The sequence below is a fragment of the Chinchilla lanigera genome, unplaced genomic scaffold (genome assembly GCF_000276665.1).
Source record: "Chinchilla lanigera isolate Chin_1 unplaced genomic scaffold, ChiLan1.0 scaffold00019, whole genome shotgun sequence".
In the NCBI taxonomy this organism is placed as follows: domain Eukaryota; kingdom Metazoa; phylum Chordata; class Mammalia; order Rodentia; family Chinchillidae; genus Chinchilla; species Chinchilla lanigera.
In genome coordinates, this window is record NW_004955420.1 from 15,304,322 (window position 1) to 15,326,778 (window position 22,457).

Sequence of the window (22,457 nt, forward strand, 5' to 3'; positions counted from 1 at the left end):
GGAGCGTCCAGAGTTGTCTTAAAGGTTGGGGCCCTCAGGTTTCTTGTTCCTACTTCCACTTATGTCTCCCACTGGCCAGTGCTATCATTGGCCACAGCCAGTTCTCCTGGTTGGGATTAAGATTTAAGGATTAATATTTAAGAATTAAGGCATCCTTTATTGAAAAGTAAGTACACCAATTAATATGTGTTAATAGTAAAACTTGTTTTAGTAAAAGCGCACCTGGAGACAGGTAACACATTAAGCTCCTGTTGGTTCTACCTTAATTTGACAGTTTTAGGAAACTGCTCTTTGGGGTGATTATTACTTAGGGACTGGGTAAAAAGGGACAGTGAGGGTATGAATTTAGAATAAAAACAAAAGGGGAATTGTGAATCTCAGTACATGGTAGGAGACACTCACTCCTTCCTAGAAGACCAGTGAAAGCAGAGAGAATTTGGGGAGTATCCAGGTGTCATAAGGAAGGGGGGAGATTATTTAGAAAAAAGGAGGGAAGAGAGACAGGGTCTCTATTAGCTGGGACTATGGCACACAATCCCTGCTGTTGTATTATGCTTAACCCTGCAATTACCTTGTAGAATATTCCAGGCCCTGGGTAAAATTTAAATCAGTTGAATAGGTCTAAGACTTTCACTGAATCTTCTGTTACTTTGTCTACCATTACTCTCGTTCACTCTTATCACAGTCTGCCCCAGATTTCCTGGATGTTTCTTTTATTTCACACCATGTGCTTGTTAGTGGAGCAAGAAGGGTGCCACTGGCCAGTAGTGTGGTCCACAGGGTAATGTCACAGTGTCCCATGTGATCTTGGAGTAAAAAGAGCTGAGCTGCACTCTTCTTTACCAGCTTCCACCAAGAATTACGCTGGAATGGTACTAAAAATCATTTATTTTAACACATAATCAGTAAAACTCAAGTATAAAATTATGATGCTTCCTGACAGCATAAAAAGGCTTAAAAAGTGGGATGGGATATTATTATCTAAATGTGCACTTTCAACCAACATTTAATGATCTCTTGCCAAGGTTAAAAGGTCCCATTCAGAAATACTTCAAAATCTAAAAGCAAAAACAGAACTCTGTAGAAATAACAGCCCATGTCCTTCATGGCCTCTTATCTACTCTTGACAAGCGAGTAGATGCAGGGAAATCAGTGACCCTGCAACCCTGGAGCACAAAGTCCCTCTTTCCCTCCCCTGCCATCTTACATCTATGCAGGTTCAGGAAGATGGGGTACCCCTCTCATGGTCTGCAACTCAGAGTTCTTCAAGCTGTCTAATCAAACACTCTATTTCAGTGTCTTTTTTGACAAGTAAAAGAATGTGAATTTAGATGTCAGCTCCAGCAATTCAGAGCTCTTAACATTCCTTTCAAAACCATATATGAATGGTTCTCCACTCCTGCGATAAAATAATCACCCTTAGGGAGAAGGAAAACAATATTTATAGTAGAAGATAGAATGTGATGCGATTTTGTTAAGATTCTCTGCTGGCTCACTTAAAAGGCTACTGGTTTTTTTCTGGTCAAGCTGCCACAGAAAATCTGTGTAAATAAGGGAAAAAATTTCCTTGGCTCAGTGATAAGAGAATGACAGTAAGCAATTTATTAAAGAGCATGCCATCCATCATTAGAATATGGGGCAATAATGATGCTTTGAAAATAAGTATTCATTTCAGGTTTTCTGTTTTTTCCTCCTTTCAAATTCCTTCAGTTCCAATATCTCTTCGATAAATTGTTAATGGTAATTTGTTCTTTGCTTTTTTGGAAACAAGCCCAGGAATGAGAAGGTACTAACAACAGCTGTCACCAATCCAATAGTACTTACTGCTCGGTTAGCCTAGAAGGAAACAAGAAGCAGAAAAAAAATCTTATTCTTAATACATTCCAGTGTCTTAAATGAAGTGTAATTTTTTTCTTAAACTGAAGGCCTATCTTACTATATTCACTATTTAAAGTTCAATACCAAATTGTAACTTTGTATGAAGATGAAGAAATTAAATTATAATTTTTATAATTATATGAACGATACAGATAAATACACATAGGCTTCTATTCCTCCTATTTTTAAAGCACCTGATAGCTATGTAGTCCTTAATTATCACAGGATATCAGTGAGAGAGGCAGCATAACTCTTGCTTTGTAAAACTTGAAGGTTAGAAGGGATTTGCTGGTGAGTATTCCAGCAACATGATTAGAGATGGATTGAATCTTTTTTTTATTATTTTAAAAATAAAAGAAGGAAAACATATTAACAAACAGACATCCACTTACAAAACAGCATAAGAACAATACAAGCAATACTGACTTACAGACAAAGTGGTAGGAAATTAACAATGGTTGTTGTATTAAATATTGATCTCTTCAGAGTGGTTTCTCAGGAAAACAGAGACATGAAAGACTGATCAAACAAGTAATCATTAACTGTTCCTTTCAGTAAAGCGATAAAAGTCAGTAGTACATCTATGTTAGCTTTCCTGTATATACATACATACATAATTTCCCATTCTCTCTTTTTTCTTTTCCCTCATCCCAATTGCTCTTTACTTTTGAGCATTTTCATTTTGTTTCACAATGTCTATCATACCTCCTAATTTTTATTCACTCTTTCAGGTTCTTACACTCTTGAGACAATACGTTGCTTATACATGGAGGTCTGGTTTATTTCACTTATGAGTAGGGTCTCTAGCATTGAGTCTTCTCAAACCCATATTGGGCCTTTGTGTATCCCCTGGTCTCTGAATGTGCACTTTGGTTGCGTCTATACCAGGGTGATCATTGTGAACGTGTTTGTATATGTGTGTGTTTTATTAAAGAAGTAAAATAGTTCAGGGAGGGGATCTGACCTTAATACCCATAAGCTCTTACATGGTAGACACAATTGCTATTCTGGTAAACAAACTTTACAAAAAGTCAATACTGGTGTTAACTATCATGTCAAATTAATTTCTCATATAGACATCATAAAATAAACCACTCTCAAGCCCAATTGTCCATAAAGGAGTTCAGACATTTATAGCTTGAAGGGGATTAATCACCATGATGAGGGATCTAATGAATATTCATGGTTTTCACGGCACTCAACTAATATTGCCTCCCACCACATGGGTTTGAGTGCAGTTTTATGACCCAAAGGTCACACTCAGACATTTTGGAATCATCAGGTATTCTGAAAAGAACATTGCTTCTCTGGGATTCAAGGATCAGGGCTTTCAAATACAGTGAAACATTTTCCTCAAATGACTAGGGACCAGTCCAACAGCTGGTGACCTGACCCACTTCACATCTGAGCACGCCCTCTGTCTACGCCAGACTTCTACCCTAGGGCCTGCTACCCGCATGTGACTGCAGAGCAGTGCTGCTGCCCTACCTGCTGCTTGCCCGGTGGGTAAAGACAGGAAAAACCAGGGTCGGGAAACAGATACATGGGAGAAGTATTTGCTCTCTGTCTCCGCAGCCTGTATTCACTGCCTTACACCATCCTGAAATCTGCAGGGAAAAAATCTAAACTGTGACTACCTGCCTCTGCTCCAAGCACTATTTGCTGGGGGAAATGGTATTGCCAAACAACCTGGCCTCAGCCCTGAGAAATCCTACTTTACTTCATAATTTTAATTTTGTATTTAATTAATTTATTCATTTTAATTAATCCACTACCTAACTTATTCCCCAGGAGAGAATCAGAATTTGAGGCAGCATGGAGCTACTGACAAAGTATATTGGGAAGACAAAAAGACATATAGATATGCAGGATGTGGGACAAGATTCCAAAGAGGGGGCCAGGTCGATAATTAGTAGGGCCCAAGACTCTAAACCAAGCCAAACCCTAATACAATTCCAGGCAGACACTGAGATCCACAAGTGGTCTGATATAGGGAAATGAGGCAGGTAATGAAAAACCTGAAATTCAATAGGAGTCTTTAAACAGAAGCGTCAAATGCCAGCAAGGTACAGCCATAGGGGAATTTTCAGATGGTGTGGGTAGGATGGGCCCAGGTAGATGCCAGGCTGTCTAGGTATTTTTCAGCCTCTAGAAAGATAGGATGTTAGAGAAATATTATAAATAGAAGAGGCTTGGGAAGAGGGGGTGGGCAACTTGATCCTAAGCCAAAATTACTTGAGATTGCAGAAAGACACCACTCCAGTGGATCGTTGCATTTCCCCAAATGCCAGCTACTCATTTAATTCAGGTGTCATTCCAGATCACACAATCCCATGTAACTGGGACAGTCTCCCCAAGTCCCATGTAGTGAAATCTGACCTACAGGACTGTGACATGCCAGGATGTCCTTGGTGAGCTGGCATACACAAGAGCTTTTACTTGATGACTTACTTAAGATTTTAATGTCACCAGCTCTGATTCTGTAGTCTTTAACTTTTGCAAGCCTTTCTGTCCATACAGCATAATAAAGGCTTCATCCCGAGGCTCTGTTCTGTTCATGCCCAGTGAAATATTAGATGAATCTGGACAGGCTGTGTACCGACACTTGCAGGGTTTGTCAAAATCTCTTTCCTGAGACTGAAGGCTGCAGTGGTGCACTGAAGCAAAGGCAGGGTGTATTCATGTGCTGGCTTGTTCAGGCATATTCAAAGTTGTTACCATCTTATACAAACCTAGACACATTTTAATAACTTGTTTGTACTTCAACCACAAGAAAATACTGTTTTTATGTATCTGGAAAAGTACAGAGAAGATTAAGCCACACCTGGGAGAAAACATTTGCAGAAGATAAATCTGATAAAGGGCTGCTATCTGCAAGATACAAAGAACTCTGAAAAACTCAACAGGAAAATGTAAAGTGTTATAGAAAAAAAAGCAAACAACATCACTAAAGATGATATGCAGAGGACAAATAAGCATTTGAGAAGAAGCCCAATAGCACATGTAACTAAGTAATTGCAAACTAAAGCAATAAGATATTCCAATATGCATATCAAAATAGTGTATATCCAAAATGCCCACAACAAGAGTATGTGGACCAATAAGAACTCTCATTGGTTACCTGTGGGAAGGCATAATGTTATGGCATCCAAAAGGCTACATACTTCCTGATTCCAACCACACGACATTCTAGAAAAGGCTAAACTATAGAGGTAACCAAAAAGAATTTGATGGTGCCAGGGTGTGAGGTGAGGAAAGGATGAACAGGCAGAGCCTAACATTTCAGTACATGGGAACTATGATACTATAACGGTGAATGTACATCGTTTTAAATGTGTCCAAACTCACAGAATGGACAACATACAGAGGGAATCATAATCTAAAACCATGGACTTTGACCATGCTTTGTACAAATTGGCTCATCAATTTTAAGACGTATGAAACACTAAAGTAATAGTGATTGTACAAGATATTACATGTTTATTTGAAGGGAGAAAACTTTGCACTGTTTGTTAATTTTGCTGTGATCCTAAGACTTGCTCTAAAAGTTGTCTTTTAACTTCTAAAACTATTTTAAAAAGCACTGAGAAATTAAAAGATGGGACCAAATCCTTCCATCCTGCTAATCATTTCTATGTATTTATAACTGTTTATCTTTATTTATTTATTATTTTGTATTTAAAACTTTTTAAATTAGAGAAGTATGCAGACATTTCTCAGGGAAAGATTTTCACACCTAATTTCCCAAAGCCATAAGGGGACCCCAAAAATGAATGAATTCGATATTGGCTATTAATTAGTAGTAATACATTCATTTACTGGTAAATAACCCTGGTTCTTTCTTTGTTTCTTTTTTATTGAGTCTAAAAAAGACTCATAAAATTCCTAAAATACTGTAAATGAAAATAGTGTCCATTGTAGGCATGCTTACATATGAAAATAAAGATATTCTAATACAAAATGCTAAAGAAGACCTTGAATATCTTCTAAGTCCTTTAAAAAATCTCAGTGTGCCCAGATAAATAATGTGCCCAAGGTCACTCAGCTGGTAAGTAGTTAAAGTGTGGCCACTATGTCAACCAAATGCTAGAGCTTCGGTAGGTTCTTAAGGCTGCCATGACATCATCATCATCAGAAGCTGTTGGAGACAAGTTCTGCCTTGTGTCGAGGATAATTGTCTTTTCATGGGTCTTATGTCTGGTTACATACGTTGAAGATAATTGCAAGTTAGCATCAAAGCGAAAAGATAATTTTAATCCATTTTGATTTAGCACATCCTTACTTCACTGAAGTCTGATTAGCATGCAAAAGGCTATAAATCTTTAATGTATACAACTTGGTGTGTTTGGAGCTAGGCATACGCCCGTACAGTCACCATAACAATAAATGTTCAAAAACCTATTTGCAACACCCGAAAGTTTTCTCCCATCACTTTTGTTGGTTTTTGCAGTAGTCTTGTTTTCTGTGCTTTCTTCCTTTTTTCTTTTGTGTTAAGAACACTTCACCTAACATCTATTCTTGTATCAAAATTTAAAGTATGTTCCACAGTATTGTTAAAGTGCTACGTCTCCAAACTGATTTATCTTGTATCACCAAAGTTTTTACGTTTTGACCAATATCTCTCCATTTTATAATCCTGAAATAAATAAATAATACATCACTGCTGGGTGCAGTGAACAATTTTATCATGTAAAAAAGAAATGGGACAGTGCCCGTGTCCCGCTAGTTTTCAGTGGAAGAGTTAAGAGTTTGTGTGTGGCCTCTGTGTTCTAGCTCAGAAGCAACTTATTGATATGTGTGAATAAAACATTCATCATGTTAATGTGTTTCTTAATGACAATGAGTTTCCAGTGAAATTATCTCCTAATGGTAACAAATGCATCATTTCTTTCATGATGTTTTAGTTTCCACTTTCCCAAGCTTTTTTGAGAAGCACTGAACCTCATTTGTGAGACTAAAAGTTTTTATACTTGTTATGGTTTGTGTCTGGATGTCCCCTTGAAGCCTCATGCAGCCATGGGGCAGGCTTCTAGAGTTTTTGATTGATTCATGGGTGTGAGTGCTGCACCTGCCCCAGGGCAGGTAGTTTGCATAGAACATAATGGAGGGAAAGAGACTGCTTGCCACCCCTCCTCCTCTTTCGCTCTTGCTGCTTTTGCTGTTTTCTGCTACCATGAACTGTTGCCCTCTGCTATGTGCCACCCTACCTTGGAGCCAGTTTAGTATGGACTGAAATCTCCACAAATTGTGAGCTAAATAAACCTTTCCTTCCTTAATTTTGGGCATCAGATATTTTGTCTCAGCAATGAGAGAGAAGTAACCAAAGCAACAGTAGGTCCACATTTGAAAATATGGAAAGTCTTAACTAATATATTTTTTTTTGTCTTTTTGGGACAGGGTCTCACTATGCAGTTCAGGCTGGGGTTGAGCTCACTTTGTAGCCCAGGCTGACTTCAAACTCACAATGATTCTCCTGCCTCAGCCTCCTGAGTGCTGGGATTACAGGCATGCACCACCATGCCAAGTTTAAATAAATTTGTGTTTTAAAAATATTAAAATTTTCAAGGTATTATTCTCCTAATTTTTAATCTTTCAAAAAAGTTTTTATAGATTAACAATTCAATTAAATTTTTTAGCTATAAAATCACTTTTGATATTTTAATTTTAAAAATTAACATTTTCTTTGTATTTTAGATGAAGGAGATTTCCCCTGGTAGTAGTCTTATATATTCATTCTCTTATATCACTTTAATAAATCTTCAGTTTAAAACATCAATAATAGAATTGGATTGATGGCAATAAAACTGCCAGAAACCTGTGCCTTGATTCTATTTCAAATTCCCAGGGTGAATTTCTAGCCCCAAACTCATTGTATCCACACCAGCTAGTCACTTGCTGCACAACCTTGAACAAGTCCGTTTCCTTTCCTGTCCTCCAGTTTTTCATACTTTCTTATTACTTTCATTTTGTTGGAATCCTGGGAAACTTACCGTAGCTAACAGGTACGGTGTCCTCAAGGTAGGGGACTCCTGTGTCCACTAAAGCTAACTCACCTGCTCTGAGACTCCTTCTCCATAGCGAAGCAAGGTCACAAAATGCTCACAGTTGTTGTCCAGGATGTCATACGTCACCTCCTGTCCTATGACAAACTCTGACCGCTGAATGACTTCCTCCACTGGGAGGGGGGTGTACGTGTCATCGTATTTATTGTTTATTCTGTACGTGTCATTTCCCACAACATCTTTCAACAGCTGCATCTTCACCAGGGCCTTTGTGCTGAACACAGACTTAGCACTTGTGAATGTCGAAGGGATGCCATCTGTGAGGAGAATTCTGGTCAGCGAGAGTTAGTGTCCCAGCCCAGTGGGCTCCATTGCCAATAAAAGTTGCCCAAGATGCTGGGATGCTTAGGTCTAGCTCTGATCTTTATGTATCCTCAAAACAATTCTACTTAACCTCAACATCCATAAGCCCTCATTCTGGAAATTATCAGTACTACTAACAATGTATGAATGTGAATAAGGAAAAATTCTAAGAGTTTGTGATCTTTTCATAGAATAAATTGGGTGAGAGCCCCTTACTTGTTCTTGGGAAACAAGTTGTCTATAAATCGGTGTGATTATTAGAGATCTCGTATGTGTTTCTAGCACAGTACAGATCGGACTACTGCCCTCTTTTTCTATGGTGCAGTTCTTTCTCAGCATCTGACAACGATGCATGTGAACAGCCTCTCATGGTCAGGTGACTCATGAGAGGAAAAGTCACTAATAGTCAGCATTTCAAAATATCTTTCTTTTAGAAACTATTTCAGCCACTTTCTTGTCCATGGGGCACAGGACCCACCAGCCACAACTTAAAGGGGAGGTTTATTTGGGGCTCATCTGTTCAGTCCACAGTAGGTTGACTCTTCGGCAGACACAGTGTGGTGCAAAGCCTGTGCCGAAGAAAGCTGTTCGTGTCATGGAGGTCAGGAAACAGGGATGAGAGAGGGAGAGCAACGCTTTAATGGGAGGGGGAGTTAAATTGCTAAACTTGGTCACACCCCAGTGATCTGCCTCCAAGCATGCCCAACCTCCTGACCTTCAGCTATCAATTCATCAGTAGGCTAACCCACTGATGAGGGTAGTGCCCCATGATCCAATAACCTTCCAAACACAAGAAGCTTACAGGGGACACTCCAGCTCTAAACCCTAACAGTAATGATTAAAAGCAAGTGTTTCTGTTATTCCTTTGCCTATCATCTTTCTCAATGGAGCAGCATTTTCTAGTTAACATTACACATGAAAAGTTCTTATACATTTCAAGCATATCTACCCTAGTTAAATTGCTAAGCCTTATAAAATTTTTTTTAAAAACTCAATGGAAAAGGGAAGAATTGACTACAGAGGGGTAAACTGGTTTGAAAAATAGCACAGTGGAATTGAATTTCAACCTGTAGGACTGAAGCTCAGAACTTGCACCACACTCATATAGGGTCTAGGATGGAAGTATTAACATGAAGTTGCACAGCCGAAACTAGGAAGACAGCACTATTTTCCAGATGTGAAAACTGCAGAGTTAATGTAGATGCAGAAGTGTTTTTCTCAAATGTTACTTTCCTTTGAATTTTTACTGAGCACTTAATTTCAAGGACAGTCCTATGAAGCTCTGCATACAACCTTCTAAGCTTTCCCTAGGCTATTCTCTAACTTTTCCCACAAGCCAGTTCCAAAGGTTTGTGAACACAGAGTTAGCTGTAGTCATATCAACTTGTCTAGTACCGATTTTCTGTACTAGTCAGCTTTCTTTCTACTAGACAAAATACCAGATACCCACCATTTAAAGGAAGAAAGGTTTGATATGGCCCACAGTTTTGAAGGGTGCACTCCATAGCTGGCTGGCTACCGGGCAAGAACATCACAGCAGAAGGATATGGTGATTTCTTTTTTTCCCACATTGCTTTTTTCCCTTTTAGCATTCACTTTGATAATTTGTTCTTGGTTCTCTCTCTATACTAAAATATAAGCTGCACTATGCGTGGAAATTTCTATTAATCCCTAGCCCTAGAATAGCCTTCAGTACATCCTAAGTAATCTATCTATAGGGGTTGAATGAATTAATGATCTATTTGTATGATCTATCAGGATATCAAACTTAGTCATGTCTGTAGCAAATATCTTCTCCAGTTGGATGTTATGTTTAATTTTAATTGTGCTTTTTTTTAAATCTAGAGATTTTAAATTGGTTGACCTTTTTGATATCTTCAATGACACCAGTTTTTTTTTTTTTTGTCTTTTTGAGACATGGTCTTTCCATCAAGTTCAGGCTGGTCTTGAGCTCACTTTGTAGCCCAGGCTGGTTTTGAACTGACAACGATCCTCCTGCCTCAGCCTCCTGAGTGCTGGGATTACAGGCGTGCACCACGATGTCTGCTGTGGCACTGCAGTCTTATGTCCTTTCCTAAACCTAGATTTGCTGGATCTCTCTACTCACCATATTTTGCTTTTGTTTTATTTTGTTCATTATTTCTTCTTATTTTGAGTACACTAGAAGCTTCCAGGAGCAACTGGCCACAAGCCTTACCTGTAGGAGCTATGTTGATAACATAACCATCACCCAAGTACAAGGCCCAGTGCTGATAGCCAGGACGGAACACTTCAATCAAGTCCCCTGGGTGGGGGTTTCCAGGGTAGGTCAAACTGAAGCACTCATTAAATGCCATCTGCAATGACAGACACAAAAATCAACTAGCAGATACAACTGACCATAAGAAAATCAGTTTTTTTTTTTTCTGGTACTGAGAATCGAACTCATGACCTTCACTTGCCAGGCAGGCACTGTGCTGCTAAGCTAAATTCCCAGCCCCCAAGAAAATCAGTTTTTTTTTCAGTTCATTTTATTACTACATGTTTTTACATTCCTGCATGTGGCTGGTACACGTACACATCTAATTCCTTTTTCATCCTCTTTTCCTCTCCTTCTTCCTCATTTCCTCCATCTCTTGATTCCTTTCCCTTTTGAGAAAGATCTACCTCCCTGTTTCCTATTATCTGTCTTTTGTTTTGCTCTTTATAATTTTGATTTCTCCTATAAAGGAAAGCATGTGATATTAAAGCTCGTGTGTCTGATAGTTCACTTATACAGAGCCTTATACAGGGTTATAGACTTGATTGAGACCACCTTCCATATTCAATACTTAAGACTCATGCCACTTTTCTTTTCTTTGAATGATTCAAAATAGACAAATCTAGAATAAATTTATTTGCTGTTGATTAATTTTCTGTGGAAGTGCTTTTCTTATCCTGGTCATTTTCAGTAGGTCAAGCATTTAATAATTATTTAAATCCCCAAATTCATGGTTAATATAACTTATTCATAAATTTTCAAAAAAGATTAAATATCACAATATGTCCTGTTTATAATAGAGAGATAATGAAAGGGAAATAGATGTACAAGATATCTCTGTTTTATTATGTAAATGCTCAGTACATGCCTTACTAAGATATTATAATGTGTCTTTCATGCTTACACTTAATTAGTATAAAAATATCAGGATTCAAAAACATAAACTTAGAAGTCTTTTGGCATTTTGTATGCTACTTAGCAAAATCAAGGAGTAGAGGTGTGGATAGATGCTATATCCTTCAGATTTTTCAAGCAAGTACTTTGTATTATAAAACTACTTTGTGATTTAGTGTTAAACAGGGACAGGTTCCAAGTGCAGATGGATGTCCAGCCAGACATTCAGGCAACTGTAAGATATGGGACAATTCCCATTTTTTCAGAAATGTGCTGTGTATTGTAGCATGTCTAAGTTTACTGCCTTCCATCCACTAAACGTCAGTAGATCCCCTTTGTCATGGTGACAATCACAAACACCACCTTAGACTTCCACTGTTTTCCTTTCTGCCTCATTTATTTTTTGATTCCTCATTTTCTGATTCGAGAAATATTGCAAGAGCGTCACCGGTAGAAGCAGGAAAGCTTGGAAGTTGGGGGAGTTTATCCTATGGATGAGTATGTTGGAACGTTCTAAGCTGGTGAGATTTTTTTTTCCCTCCTAAGTCAACATTGTTCAGAAAGGACATATAATAAGCCTTCAACAGTTGATTTTTTTATGAGGTTACACTTTCTGCATATGGAATAGAAGTAGAATAGTTCAACTAGAGAAATTTATATACATCTACCCACAATCAAAGGGAGATTTAATGTTATATGCTTGCCGAATCTCTAATTGACAGCAGGGTATTCCTCATCATCTCACTCTAATGCAGATATGCATGCTCATTTACAAAATAAATCCAAGAGCCAGGGATGGAATCTTTCAAATTATCTAAATTATGATTATAATAGCATAGGCTAAGGACTTGGGAATACAGACTTTTATTTTTCTGGCACTCTAAAGTCTTTTTTGCAGCATTTTATAATGGAAGGGTGTTTTCCCAAGTATTTGTATGCCATCTGTTGAAAAACTTCAATCATCACACTGCCACAGAAACGTGGCCAAATGTAAGCTGTCCATCTGTCGAAAAATAACTATTAAAACAACTTGATGGAAAGCAGTAACTCTAACTACCCTCTCAAAGATGTCTGAGTCATACTAATATGGCAGTTCGCAATTTGGCCACATGAGTACTAAAGGAAAAATAGATGATACACTGTGATATAAACAAACACATTTCCCATGAATTGGAATCAACAAGCACACACAGCTGTCTACTGGAATTTGAGTGCTATTGTAGGCACACATATAAAAATAACCAACCTATGAAGAGGAAACACTTAGAAATGTATTGTTTTTTCAAAATGCACTATCTCCGTTAACCCTATTTAACTAAAGAAATAGACTCCCACCACTTTTTGAGTTTCTGTTATTCTCTCATTTCACAGATAAAAAGCTATGGTATGTCTAGAAAATACACTCTCAGGCCTTCGTATTATAAAATAGAGATGGAAAATAACTAGGCCAGGCATTATGTGGGCTTTTCTTTTTTACTTGATACTTATTAGTGCTATACCTGTGCACAGGTCTCTTATTTTGAAGATAGGCATAAAAATACAGGGTTATTTGATATCTCAAAAAGCTGTTAAAAGTAATCCTTTGTAATCTGTGTAAAAGTTGATGCAAATGCTTTGTGAGAACTAGTAAAGCCAGACAGGTGCTGGTGAGAGAAAGCTGGTTATCTGTTAAGCTTGAGGTTGATGCATGGCTTATGTGTGATTTTGCTTCCTTATCCTCTTTTTCCTATCATGAGAGCTTCAGGAAAGAGATAGCTCCACTGCAAAATCTTATATTTACCACAGTTTCAATTTCTGATATATAGTCATCAATCGACATATGAAGTGTAAGTTAATTGATTGCACAAAGCTTATCATATTTACAAAAAAAGATGATAGGAGAACAAGGGAAACATTTTACATGAGTAGTCTCTCTAGAAACTAAGGGCAGAGCTCAGAGACTGATGTATAATGGGAAAAGTGAATTCTGACCTGGACAACTTAGAATCACGGCAAATTGCTGCAAAAAGAGACTTCAGATATTATCAAATACACTGGTCTCAAAACTTGTTTTAGCAGTAAGAAACTTGTATCCCCTTACCTGTCAGTTCCTCAAATGCATAACGTGTAAAAGCAGCACCAGAGGAAGTCAGAAAGGCACAAGATCTGCACCTGTTCCTACTGTGGTCTCTGCTGCTTTTGAGACTTTCTCGTGATGCAGTTTGAATAACACCCATCTGGTTATAATCTAAATATCTTACTATTAAAATAAAGAAAACAGGACTACACAGGTAATTTTAACGGGTGAAAATAATATGATATTGTACAAAAGATTTTCAGCAATTAGTGCTGGAGTAATTGACTTTTTATCAGTAAAAATGAAACAAGCAAACATAAAACCTAAAACAAAGCAAAAAACAGCAACACCAACAGACATCCACTGCAATCCTGTACTTAATACAAAAATGTAAAGCTATAAAATGCAGAGCAAGTACAAAGAAGAAAATTCTCATGATTTAAGGTAGACAAAATTCTGAGACTTGATACCAAAAGTACATTCCACAACAGAAAAAGTTGATAAAGTGGATGTCCTAAAAATTAAAAACATTTGCACACCAAACGCTGGCACCAGTATCTAGAACATGTAAAGGGGTCTCAAAACTCAACAAGGAGAAAAAATAAACAGTACAATCACACTGAGAACAAAAGACATGAACACATTTACACAAAAAGTGACACACAGATGTCAGGTAAACCCTATTCAACATCATCAGCAATTAGGAAAATGCAAATGAAAACTACAGTAAGATGGTACTACATACCTACAAGAAATAAAAAATAGTGGTAATATAAAATGTTAGCAAGGATGTGCAGTAGTTGCATTACTCGTTCACTGCTTGTGGGAATGTAAAATGGTATAGACACTCCAAAATGGTTTGACAATTTCTTTAAAAGTTTGCCTTCTTAATTTGCTTTCTATAATTGCACTCCTAGGTTTTTAATCACAGAGGGTGAAAGCAGGGAAAACATGCTCACTCAGAAACTTCTACATAATTTTTATAGTAGCTTTATTTTTTTCATAATATCCTCAAGCTAGAAACAACTGAGCTGAACTTCAATAGTGAATCTTTAAAAAACAGTATGTTCTCAAGATTAAAATGCCTGGAGACATCCAGAACTCACCTTCTCATCTACAAGGAAGAACTAGTGTAATAGGTATGCAATAGCATTTTGAGGTGAGGGACTATTGGAGAATACTGGGAAATGGCAAGAGAGAAACTAACACCTGGAAGAATTCAGAGACCTAAGAGAACAGCATAGTAAGAAAAATAAGAAACCCTGGCATCTCCCACTTGGTTATGCTGCTGGAGAAGGGAACTCACCCCTCTACAGGTGTAAGAGTGGAAGAGAGAGTACCAGAAAACTTTATTAGTTCATATACTAATAGTCCTAGCTACTAACTTGGATTGTACCTACATAAATAACCTGAAATCTGCACATTAGCTTTGCTCTGGAAGACTTCACATATTTTCAGCAAACTTCCTGTGTGCCTCCACCAGGAATTATCCTGTTAAGGGACCTATTGTCTAAGTTAGGGTTTCTTGAGAGTCAAAAACCTCTGCATAATCTCATTTCTGTAACTTCACTGACATTCTACCACACTAGTTTAGAGGGTAGCTACCACAGAAACCAAACTTGGTCAAGTAGTACAGGGGATGGGTGTTGTAACACAGAAGGCCCTAATTTACTATTCACAGCCAAGAAGCTACAGGGAGACTGCACTGTGATGCTCATCTTGAAATAAAATCAACAAATCATACCTCCAAAATTAATCATCAGGAAAAAGCTGCTTTCTTAGGAGGCCACCTCTTAGCCTAGAATTTAAATGGACCACATTCTCCAATTAAAAGTTATAGACTGGCTGAGTGGAAATCAAAAAAACACCCAACAATATACTACCTACAAGAAACTCAATTCAGTAGTAAAGGCATACTGAAAGACTGATTAATAAAGGGTAGAAAATTATATTCTAAGGAAATAGAACTCTAAAGTGAGCAATAGTGATATTTATGTCTAAAAAATACATTTTAAGGCAAATAATGTAAGATGAGATAAAAAAGTCATTATATAATGATTAAGGAATCAATTTAACAAGAAGATATAATTATTATAATTCTGTATACACCTAAGGTTGGAACACCCAATAATATAAATAAATAGTAAGACACCTAAGAAGAGAAGGGTTCAATATAATCATAGAAGGGAGCACAGCACCCAACTTTAATCAACAAATGGATAATTTAAACAAAAGTAATAATGAAACATCATTGAAACCATGCTGTACATCAACTGGATTTGTTGGCTATTTATATAATATTCCATCCAATAGCTGAAGAATACATTGTTTATCAGTTCCTGAAACTTTCCCTAGAATACACTGTATACTAAGTGACAAATCTTAACAAATTCAAAAAGTTGAGCTCATATTCTGTATCTTTCTGATAGTAATGGATTAAAACTAGAAGCCAACAAAGAGAGTATATACAAGTGCATGGAAACTAGTAAACATACTTTTAAATGAACAGTGGATAATCAAACAAGCCATAGGGAAATTTAAAAAATTTCTCAAAACAAATGACAATGGAAGTAACATACCAAAACTTGTGGAATACAACAAATACAGCACCAAAAGGGATATTATATGGAAGTTATCTACATTTAAACAAAAACAAAAATGGAAGCAAAGAAAGATTGATATCAATTAAAGAAGGATGCATCTCATGGACTTAATGCAAAAGTAGTAGAAGAAAAGAAATACCAAAGATAAGAGCAAAACTAAATGAAATAGTTCTTTGAAAAGAGTAAAACTAGGCGGCCACCCACTTGGGTCCCCCTTCTGTCCCTCTTATACAGAAGCTTTTTCTCACTAATACTTTCTTTTCTTCTTAAAAAAAAAAATTTAAATATTTTCTATTCTTAAAAAAAATAATAAAACCAATAGGCCTTTTGCTCAACTAACCAAGAAAAAAGACCTAAGTAAATAAAATTAAAGTTGAAAAAGGAAGCATTCTAGCTAATATTACAGATATGTAAAGGAACATTAAGTATTACTATGAATACTTATATATTAGCAAATTAGAAAATTTAGGAAAAATGGAGAAATATCTGCACACATACAACCTGCCAAAATTGAACCATGAAGATATAAAAAACCTGAATAGAACAATAACAAGTAGAGATTAGATCAGTAAGTAAGAAAACATTTCTTGTCATTGAAAAACTCAAGACCAGATGGCTTCATTGCCAAATAGCACGAAACTTTTGAAGAATAATGAATGTCAATTTATCTCAAACTAATCTGCAGAATTGAAAGGAGGGGAACTTTTACAAACTTCATTTTATCATGGCAGTATCACCTGGTACCAAAACCGGATAAGGCCACAATAGGAACAAAGTGTGTACCTATATCCTTGATGAACACAGACACAAAATTTATCAGCAAAATGCTAACCAATGAAATTCAACAGACAACTGAAAAGATCATTCACCATGCTTATGCTGGTTTCATGTCAGGGATACAAAGACAGTTCAGCATACACAAGTCAATAAATGTAATATATCACATCGACAAAGTAGAGGGTAATCATCATATGCTCATCTGAATAGATAGAGAGAAACATTTAGTCAAATTCAACATCTCTTCATGATAAAAGCTCTGAACAAATTAGGAATAGAAGAATCATACCTCAGTTTAATAAATGCTATTTATGACACACCCATAGCTAGTGTGGTACTGAATGAGAAAAAGTTGAAAGCATTCCTATTAAGATCAGGAACAAAACAAGACATGTCCACTCTTACTGCTTTCATTTAATGTAGTCCTAGTAGAGAACAATCAGGCAACAGAAAGAAATAAAAATGATACAAATAGTAAGGGAGGAAATAAAATTATCCATTAGTAGATAATATGTTTATATATATAGAAAAACCAAGAGCCCACCAAAATATATTAGAACTGACAATAACTTCAGTGAAGTAGCAGGATACAAAATCAATATATAAAAGTCAGTAGCTTTTCTATATGCCAATAATAAACCATGTGAGAAAGCAATCCCATTCACAATTGCCCCAAAATATCTAGAAATAATAGATATTTTTACCAAGAGAGTAAAAGACCAGTACACTAAAAATTATAAAACAGTGATAGAAATTGAATGAGAAGCAAAACAAAGATTTCCCATATTAGCTGACTGGAAGGATTGATACATTAAAATGTTCAGACTACCTGAAGTGACCTACAGATACAATACAATCACTATCAAGATATTAATAACATTCTTTACAGAATTAGAAAAAACAATACTAAAATCCACATGGAAACACAAAGGACCCCTGAATAACCAACGCAATCCTTAGCAGAAAAACAAAGTATATCCTTTGATATCCACATGCAGATGACTGAAACTTGACCCTGACTTGTCACACTATAAAAAGTCAACTCCAAGCAAATCAAACACACAAATGTAAGACCTGAAATTTTGAGTCTACTATAATAAAGCATAGGAAAAACACCTTGAGACACTCAGATCAGTTCAGTGCCAGACCTAAGGTCATGTAGCTGGTCAGTGACAAGCTTAGAATTCAAGTTGAGGTCTATTTCCCTACTCCAGGCAGTGGTTTTCTGTATGGGACATCTAATACATAAGAAAGAAAAGCACAGGAAACAAAAGCAAAAATAGACCAAGGGGATTGCATCAAATTCAAAAGTTTTGGCAAAGGAAACAACACAGTGATGAGACAACCTACAGAATGTGAGAAAGTATTCGCACCTTCCACATATGACAAAAGAATGATATCCAGAACACATAAAAACTTAATAGCAAAAAAAAATAAGATTAGCAAGACACAGAAAGACAAGTCCAGTGTATTATGTGTTTTCTCTCCTATGTGTAAATTTTTAAAAATAGACATAAAAGTGAGCTAGTGATTGCTAGAGATTGAGAAGCACATGTGCAGGGTTGGGAGGATGGATAATTAATTAGTGGCTGGATTTGATCAAGGTGAATTGTATGCATGTCTGGAAATATCACACTGAGCCCTATTAATAAGATTATTACTTGTTAATAAAAACTCTGCTGAAGGCATACCATTGACTACTACTAAGGAATAAAATGGGAACAAACTACTAATAAATGCAAAACTTGAATGAATCTCAAGAGCAATATACTGAGTAGAAGAAAAACAAAGTCAAAAGGTTGCAATGGTTGGTGATTCTGCTGTGTAACATTCTTGAAATGACAAAGTTATAAAACTTGAAAAAAAATCTGAGACCCTGTGTGTGGGATAAACCTCTGCAGAAAGTTAAAATAAGAGGAATTGTCTGGAGATAAGGAAGTGATGGGAGGGATGTACCTATAAGAGGATACCAGGCAGGATTCTTGTTAACAATTGTGAACTGATTATTATGACTGCTGTTTTTCAGACTCAGATGAGTTAAATACCAGACCTAAAGACATCTAAGTAGTCAGTGGGAAGCCTGGTGATCAATTTCAGGTACAACTTCTTACTCCAGAGTTCATGCTCCTTCTTGGTGCCTTTTTTGGTGCCTCAACCAAAAGAATTGCTATGAAACATCTCATCTTTTCCCTCTTCTCAATTATCCAGTAGAATGGGAAAGTACAAAAGCATACAAATACATATTTCATATAAATATTTGCATGCAGAACCAGAGAGTAAATGGGAAGTGGAGTCTTGCTGGAGGACCCCTGCTTCTCTCCTGCCTAGTGGGTGTTGAAGTAGGGCTGGAAGCATCTATACAGTGCCCAGACTGAGACCTTAGGCGAATGGTTGTTACAGGTCTACTTCAATAAGTTGATTTACCTGGACCAAGTTCATTGAGGCACAGATGGTTAACGTAAGAGATAACACAGAACCAATTAAAGATACATTAATAAAGTCCTCCAATGCAATCTCTGTGTGTCATCTTTAAGGTAAAGATACTTCATTTTTATAGTTCACTTGCACAGTATTATATGAATCATTTATAATGGAGCAGTATAAAGGTAAGTCTTTAATCTTTGTACAAAAAATTTCTCACTTCAAGAGCCAGAACGGATTATTCTGTTTATAGCTCCATCTTGGGCCCTAAGGACACATCAAAAGGAATAAATGCTCCCTGCACAAACAGGGACAAGCTGATTAACTGCTGCTCATGTTTTGGAGTATCTAGGAGCACATCGTTACCAAGTACTCTTAAGATCACTACTGGATATCTAAAATACTGAAACAAGCAATCACAGCCTACTCCTTGTCCAACAGCCTCTGAATACCATAGGACCCTTTCCTATTCCAGCTGTTTCTTACATCCACAATACTGCTTCAAAGAAGACCTGTGCTTCAAGGCTGATTAAGCCTCAGACTCTCCGGGCTGTAAAGAGCCTTGGTCCAACACTCTGATTGTACATGGCAAAGTTCCATTCTGGGCCACATTAACTGTTCTCAGCCACAACATTGTCATGGTCTGTTTTGAATCTGCCAAGATGCCTCACCACTGACAGCCTGTTATGGTTTATTTAAATATCTCCCCAAAGTCTCACATGTTCAGAGGTGGGGCTGTTGAAAGTGATTTTATCAGGGTGGTGCTACACTCATCCGTGGATTTTTCCACTAGGAAGTTCATGGACAAATGTGCTCTCAGGAGGTGGAGCCTGATGGAAAGAGGCTGGTCACTGGGAGTAAGAACTGGAAGGATTCTTATCCCTGCGTTTTTCTCTGCTTCCTGGTCACCACAGGTTGAGTGGCTGTCCTCCATCATACTGTTTCTGCCTGGAAGCCATCAAACCATGGACTGAAGTCTCTAAAACCATAAGCCAAAATACATTTTTCCTCCTTTAAACTGTGGGTGTCGGGAAGATGACTAATACACTACCCACATTGCCCTTTCTACATTCTTGGCCTCAATTCCTCCCTGTATTCTAGGCAAACCAAACTAGTCTTTGTGATTCACACTTGTCTGGAGGTTGTTGCTGCTGCTGCTGCTGCTGCTGCTGCTGCTGCTGCTGCTGTGCCTTTTGGTTTTTTATTTGTTTGCTTTTGTGAACAATGAAATTTCTACCTGAAATGCCCACTTCCAAGTACCTACAAATGGTCCACTCTCAAAGATCCAGGTAAGAACTGGATCCCGCAATTCAAGATTAAAAAAAAAAAAAAGGCAGAGGATGTAGCACAGTGTGAAGGCCCTTGGTTCAGTTCCGAGTACTCTCCTCCCCCGGCCCTGCACTCCCCAATTCTTCGCCTAGGTCTCACAGCAGTCACCCAGGACGACGGCTGCTGAGTTTCCACAGCGCATGCTCTCCGGAGGCCCTCCAGCTCCCTACACCCGCTCGGTGCCTGCTGCCTGGGGACTTTTATGCCCCCCTACGGAGGGCTGGTGCTGGTGCTTGTTTATCTCTAGGCCTTCAGTTTCTAGCAGAGCGCCTGGCACAGATAACTGCATAGCAAATGTTTAATGAATGAAGAAACGAGGAACTCAAGCTCAGGGAAGACACAGGGCTGAGTTTTTCCGACACAGGCCTCGTTTCCATGGCGCTGAACGTCAACGTAGCGTCACCAACAGTATTTCCAATATCCAAAGCAACACTCATCATTCGTATCACTCTTCATGTTCACTTCAGAGGGGCCAGCAGGTGTAAAAAGCCTTGAGAAGCAGGCTGGGCTTCTAGTGCCCCTCTGCCTCATCAGAGCTTTTGACTTGCGGAAGCAAGTCTCATTCCCTGTGGACTCTGTACTCCAATTTATAAAAAAGGGGAGGTGGAACTGCATCCGATTCCTATATAGAGAATCCGCTTAGTTTTTTCCTTGTTTCACAATTGGTTCAAAGGTGGTTGCCCCGGCACTCCTAGGTCCGCCCCTCTGGGCCCAGAGCGCCCTCCCTCATCTGACGACAGCTGAGAGGGTCCCAGGTCTCACCTGCTGCTAGCGGTCACAGGATGCCTCCATCAGCAGCGGGAGAACCCAAAGCCACAGCGATCGCCCCCCTGGGTGCGGCCTCCAGCGCCAACGCCAGCCCTGGCGCCAGTCGCGGGTGCCAGGCGCGTGCTCGGGTCCCCGCTGCTCCCCGCCTGGGCAAGGACGCCGGGCTCGGCCCTGCCCCGGCCTTCCTCGTTCGCGCGCCCTGACACACTCGCCCGCGCACGCCAGCAGCGGGACACGGCGCTGCCTCGCCCCCGCAGCCCACCGGAGATCCAAGCGCTGCCCCGCTCCATCCCAGACCTCCACGTCCCGCCCGGCCCCTTGGACTTGCTTGCGGCAGACTTTTATGGCACCAGAGGCTGTGCTAGCCGCTGTGGTTGTTGAAAGAGCAAAGTTAGAGCACATGTATCGGGAATACGTGTTTGCGATTTGGATCTACACAACCTTCTTCAGGGAGGAAGAGAGCCTGGTCACTGCACCCCCAAAAGACAGCTCGGTCTTTGCCTCGGCAAAGGGTGAGGGGACAGAGTGACCTTAAAAAACATAAACAAGAAAGACTTCATTACACACACACACACACACACACACACACAACAGTGAGGAAACACGGAAGGGTTAAAGAAAGGGTCCCGCTGCCCTAGACCTCCGTTCCCACCGTGGGAAAGTTACCTGGCTCAGGACGGCTGGGGCCCTCACTAAAGACAAGACTCCCGGGAAGCCCATGCCCCTCCCTACAGCCCTGCCCGGCCCCTGAAAGCCCTGCTGGAGCTCCAGTGACAAACAGTGGAACAGGTGCCTTATTCAGCACGACTTGGGTGCACGTGACAAACTTGGGCTCAACTGACTCTCTTTCAGGCCAGGTAGGCCAGCAGGAGGTGTCCAGAATACAGCCATGTGAGTTTAAAAATAAAACTGGGCGGGGAGAGTATCCTTTTTCTGAGAGGCAGAGTAGGGGAGAGGCAGAGGGAGAGAGGGAGGGAGGGAGAGAGGAACAGAGAGCAGGCAGGGAGATAACTCTCTCCCTATGGAGAGACAGAGACAGAGACAGGGAGACAGAGAGAACAGGAATACCAACCAGCTAAGTGAGAAACCAGTCATAGCCTAGAGTTTTACACTGATGCAAATAGAAT

At 38.8% G+C, this 22,457-nt stretch overlaps 1 protein-coding gene across 2 annotated transcripts; it reads right to left on the reverse strand.

The window, feature by feature from the left end:
* Window positions 1–1,579: 1,579 nt before the first annotated feature.
* Window positions 1,580–22,123, reverse strand: Hrasls (HRAS-like suppressor). 2 transcript variants are annotated; one of them, XM_005383210.2, is made up of 4 exons: window positions 21,997–22,123; window positions 10,441–10,579; window positions 7,932–8,197; window positions 1,580–1,836 (listed from the first exon to the last, which is right to left on the reverse strand). In XM_005383210.2, exons 1-4 carry the CDS (start codon window positions 22,048–22,050, stop codon window positions 1,735–1,737), a joined length of 561 nt encoding a protein of 186 aa, XP_005383267.1. In that variant the 5' UTR covers window positions 22,051–22,123; the 3' UTR covers window positions 1,580–1,734. The 2 variants fall into 2 exon arrangements, with proteins under 2 accessions (XP_005383267.1, XP_005383268.1); XM_005383211.2 differs by lacking the exon at window positions 21,997–22,123 and adding an exon at window positions 21,325–21,624.
* Window positions 22,124–22,457: the final 334 nt, after the last annotated feature.